Source organism: Medicago truncatula, chromosome 1 (genome assembly GCF_003473485.1).
Source record: "Medicago truncatula cultivar Jemalong A17 chromosome 1, MtrunA17r5.0-ANR, whole genome shotgun sequence".
Classification (NCBI taxonomy): Eukaryota; Viridiplantae; Streptophyta; class Magnoliopsida; order Fabales; family Fabaceae; genus Medicago; species Medicago truncatula.
In genome coordinates, this window is record NC_053042.1 from 9,443,638 (window position 1) to 9,448,484 (window position 4,847).

The 4,847-nt window shown below is 32.6% G+C and overlaps 1 protein-coding gene across 1 annotated transcript; it reads left to right on the top strand.

The window, feature by feature from the left end:
* The first annotated feature begins 376 nt into the window (after nt 1–376).
* On the top strand, nt 377–3,696 carry LOC25482328 (rust resistance kinase Lr10). The gene is made up of 2 exons (XM_013610878.3): nt 377–2,038; nt 2,381–3,696. Exons 1-2 carry the CDS (start codon nt 1,342–1,344, stop codon nt 3,490–3,492), a joined length of 1,809 nt encoding a protein of 602 aa, XP_013466332.1. The 5' UTR covers nt 377–1,341; the 3' UTR covers nt 3,493–3,696.
* The last annotated feature ends 1,151 nt before the right edge of the window (nt 3,697–4,847 follow it).

Genomic DNA, 4,847 nt, shown 5'->3' on the forward strand with positions numbered 1-4,847 from the left:
ACAAGGAAATACCAAAGAAAAAATATATTTGTACAATTAATATTGGATAATTTTATGACAACTTTCTCTCTCATATATATTGTGTTTTTGAATGTTGATAGACATAATTTTAGTAAAATAATAGACAAGATGTGATACAAGATATTTTAGCATGTAGTATGACATCTTGACTCAAGATGATGTACTGTATATCACATACCTCAAAAAAATGGTTTTCACGTATATTCTAGAAGCTTTGGTTAAACTACTTGTGCTCCGAGTTACGTGGTATTTCTAGAAGCTTACTTGTTGCCGGTTTATTTTGGTGTGCGCTTCAAATTATTTTTAAAATATATTTTGTGCTTATAGAAAATTGTTGCTGAAATTATAATTATGGACATTTGAATTGTTTAGTCTATTGAAGAAAAAGCTCATGCAGAACAAAGACTATATAAGGAAGATTCAACCTTAATAACAAGTATTGAAGTCGTCATTGAAGATTTGAGTTTTAGGGTATCATTGTTTTGAGTCTTTGTGTTTTGCATACCTCTCTATGAACCGCCATTGATTATCAAAGTCTTAGAGATGATTTATAATTTGTTCTTTATGTACCACTCTAGTGCATCTAGCAAGAGTTGGTTTTTCTCCTTTATTGTAACCATGATTGAGTCATTGGGTTAGTTATTGAGAGAAAGTGAGGGCGTTTTTTCATATTTAAGGGGAGACCTAAATAGAAATACACGGGTAGTATTAGGTGAAGTGGATGTGAACAAAGTTTGTTCACATAAGACTAAGAACTAATACTATTGAGAGGGTATTTCCTTTCTAGGGTGAATACCCCCAGATATAGGTGACGATGCACGTTATCAATCTCTTGTGTTCTACTTTATCGCAATTTACTTTAATTCGGATTGTATTTTTTTTTTAAAGATAGAAAGAAAGAAAATTCGGATTGTTTATTAATTTTCTATAATTGTCGTACACATTGTCCCAAACATTGTGTAAACATCTATCCTGCGAGAACGAGAATTGTATATATTATATTCTTATTCTCTATCTTTCTTTTTCGCTCTCTATTTTCTTGCCTTAAGAAGAGAAAAAAAAATAGTTCTCCCAAAAGTTATCCCACATCAACAATACTCTTGTGATATAGCAACTTTGCTTATGTTTTAGCTCGTATTGATAATTTTTCCTCTAAAAATTGATATTACTGAACTCAGTTGTATAATTTAAAAACGTAGAACTCTCTTTAGTTAATATTATGAAAACTTGAGTGTAGAGTTTGTGCAAAGACAAACAAGGTTCCTCATACTCAAACTATAACAACAACCTAAACCTAAACCTGCAAAATCATACAAAAAAATGGCCAATTTTCACAATTTCGCCTTTCTACTAACTATGTTCTTTCTTCTATTAACAGAACCAGTAACATCCAAAAATCCATGCACTGAAAAATGTGGAAAAGTTCGAATTCAATTTCCATTTCATCTCAAAAACAACACCACGAATCACACAAATCCTCAAGGTTTTGAATTATCATGTACAGACAAAGGTGAAACCATGTTAGAAATTCCCACAATTCAATTAAAACTTTTCATCAAACGCATAGATTACAAAGCTCAAAAGTTCCAAATCTATGACCCGAAAAACTGTCTTGCAAGACAATTATTAAAACTAGGAAACTTATCAGTTTCACCGTTTCAGTTTCAATTGCCGGAGTTTGATACACGGCGTAACATTAACATTTCTTTCTTTCATTGTGATTCGAACAAGGAGTGTCCGATTCTGCTACGTGATTCCAGTCATGATTTTATTGATCCTAAATTGGTTTCATGTAGAAAAGTGAGTGAAGTTTTGAATGTGGGCTGGATGATTGAGGAATGGGAAGATGATGTTGCAGAGAGTTTGATTATGAAATGGTCTAAACCAAATTGTAGTTTTTGTGAAGTTCAAGGGAAGAAATGTAAATGGAAGAATGGTACTAGAAATGGTGAAGTTGAATGTTTTGTTTGTAAATCAGATGGGATTGCAAGATCTACTGTTCTTCTAATTACTACTGGTATGAAATATTCTTTCATCTCTATGTTGCGCAATTGAGTTATAGTATAAGTGTGCTCTAGTATGAAATATTCTTTCAGCTTATAGTATAAGTGCTTAGCATCATAAATCATGAATCATGATACACACTTATGTAAAAGCTTTTTCGTAGCATAAAGTTAAAATAAATTTGCCAACATGCTTGTATTTATTGTTACATACAATCAACAATTTGAGTTGAAGTATTAGTTTAGAATATCTGAGTTGGGTCATAACAAGTTTTAGAACAAATCAGTCTAACTGATGAACAGAGGATATAGTTGTTGAAACTTTGTTATGTGTGTGATGTAATTTTCATGAACAGGGGTTATAGTTGGTTCCATGATTTTGCTGCTATTGGCAAATGGATTTCTTCGCATTTATCGTTATTTTAAGATGAAAGGAGATGACATAACAAGGATAGAAAACTTCTTGGAGGATTATAGAGCAATGAAACCAACAAGATTTACTTATGCTGATATTAAAAGAATAACAAATGGTTTTAAGGAAAATTTAGGAGAAGGAGCTCATGGAGCCGTATTCAAAGGCATGCTATCCCAAGAAATTTTGGTTGCTGTGAAGGTGCTCAATGAGACACAAGGAGATGGAAACGATTTCATCAATGAAGTCCGAACTATGGGAAAAATTCATCATTTCAATGTTGTTCGCTTGCTCGGATTCTGTGCTGATGGATTCCACCGTGCTCTTGTCTATGATTTCTTTCCAAATGGGTCGTTGCAAAAATTCTTGGCGCCACCGGAGAACAATGATGTTTTTCTTGGTTGGGAAAAGTTGCAACGCATTGCTCTTGGTGTTGCTAGAGGGATTGAGTATCTTCATATTGGTTGTGATCATAGAATACTTCACTTTGATATCAATCCACACAATGTGTTAATAGATGATAATTTGAGTCCTAAAATTACTGACTTTGGACTTGCTAAACTGTGTCCCAAAAATCAAAGTACGGTGTCTATAACCGCAGCTAGAGGAACATTGGGCTACATTGCACCTGAAGTTTTCTCAAGAAACTTCGGAAATGTTTCTTACAAGTCTGATATTTATAGCTACGGAATATTGTTGCTAGAGATGGTTGGAGGTAGAAAGAATACTAATGTGTTGGGGGAGGAAACATTCCAAGTTTTGTACCCAGAGTGGATCCATAATCTTATTGAAGATAAAGATGTTCGAGTTAATATTGAGGATGAGGGAGATGTTAGAATCGCAAAGAAACTTGCGCTGGTCGGACTTTGGTGTATTCAATGGAATCCGGTGGATCGGCCATCCATGAAAACCGTGGTACAAATGCTTGAAGGTGATGGAGTAAATTTAATGGCACCCCCTACTCCTTTTGACTCTATTGGTGCTAATAGAACAAATCAAGTCATTCCACCTAGACATCTAAATTTTGAGTTAGAAGTTATTCCTGAAATAGACTAAAATTACTTTCAGGTTCATCAAATGTAATATCTACTTGTTGAAGTCTATCAAAATTGAAAATATATTTCAAATAGTTATGCTGAAGCAATCAGTTTTATGGTTACAATAATATGCTGCCACATTATGTTATTTATGTATGTTATCGTTGTTACATCAGTTACTGGCTATAATTGATGTAATTGAATTATGTTACGACGGCTATTAGTTCAAGACTTGTATTAAGTTACCTATTGCATACGGCATCTTTATGTGTGAGACGTATTCATGTAAATTTTATGAGAAATAGAAGTAAGAAAATTTGATAGATCAATGGGAATTGAACAATACATGAAAGTGTGGACAAAAGAGAGGCTAAACAGCAGTAAATAACATTTAAAGTACTACCTATGTCTCAAACTAATTACTACCTCCATCCCTAATTATAAGATCTTTTGAAAAAATAACGGAAATTAAGATAGTTGATATTTGTATTAAATATGTTTGTAATTACTATTGTTTTTACAATTTTATCCTTTAAGAGAGAGAGAGTCGGTTTATGTTTTTAACATGTTATTTATTGCTGATTGAAGAAAAAGATGTATAATAAGTAGGGACATGTATGTAAAGAAATAATTAATGTAGTTGGAAATAACAAAGGAGTCTTATAAAAAGAGACAAAAAAAATTCGCAAAAGTGTCTTATAATCAGGGATAGAGGTACTATCTCTTTTAACATGTTTTTTTCTTTCTTAAAATAATTGTCATTTTAGAATATCAATGCAATATTTATTTATTTTTCCATTATTATACCTATATTTATTAAATTTCATCAAACTTAACTACTCCCACTAACTACAATTAATAAATATATTTTAATAAATGATATTAATTTTATCATTAAAATCATTACAATTAATCATTTCTTTAAAAATTGTGCATAATCTTAAAAAATGTTATTTTTAGACAGATTGAGTATTTAAGGTAATTGTTAGTCAGATATGATAGCTTTGACTTGGTCAAATAATTTGGCCACATATTGGTCAAAGATGGCTATGACTTAGTCAACTAATACTTGGATCTAGGGACTGTTTGATTAATTTTTACATATTAGTCAAGATAATTTGGCCACATGTTGGTCAAAGATGGCTTTGACTTAGTCAAAAACAAATTATGACAATAGTATGAGTGGTGTGATGGGCTAACCACCTTATGTGTTTTATGGGTTCTAAGGTCGTCGTTATGGTGGTAACCAGTGATAGAGGTGGTGGTGGTTGACGAGAAAGAAAGATGGAGGGACAACGACCAACCATCAAAGGGAGGGGTGAAGCGGAGGTGCGAGATGAAGAGGGATGGAGAGGAGGGTAAGGATGAGGCAGT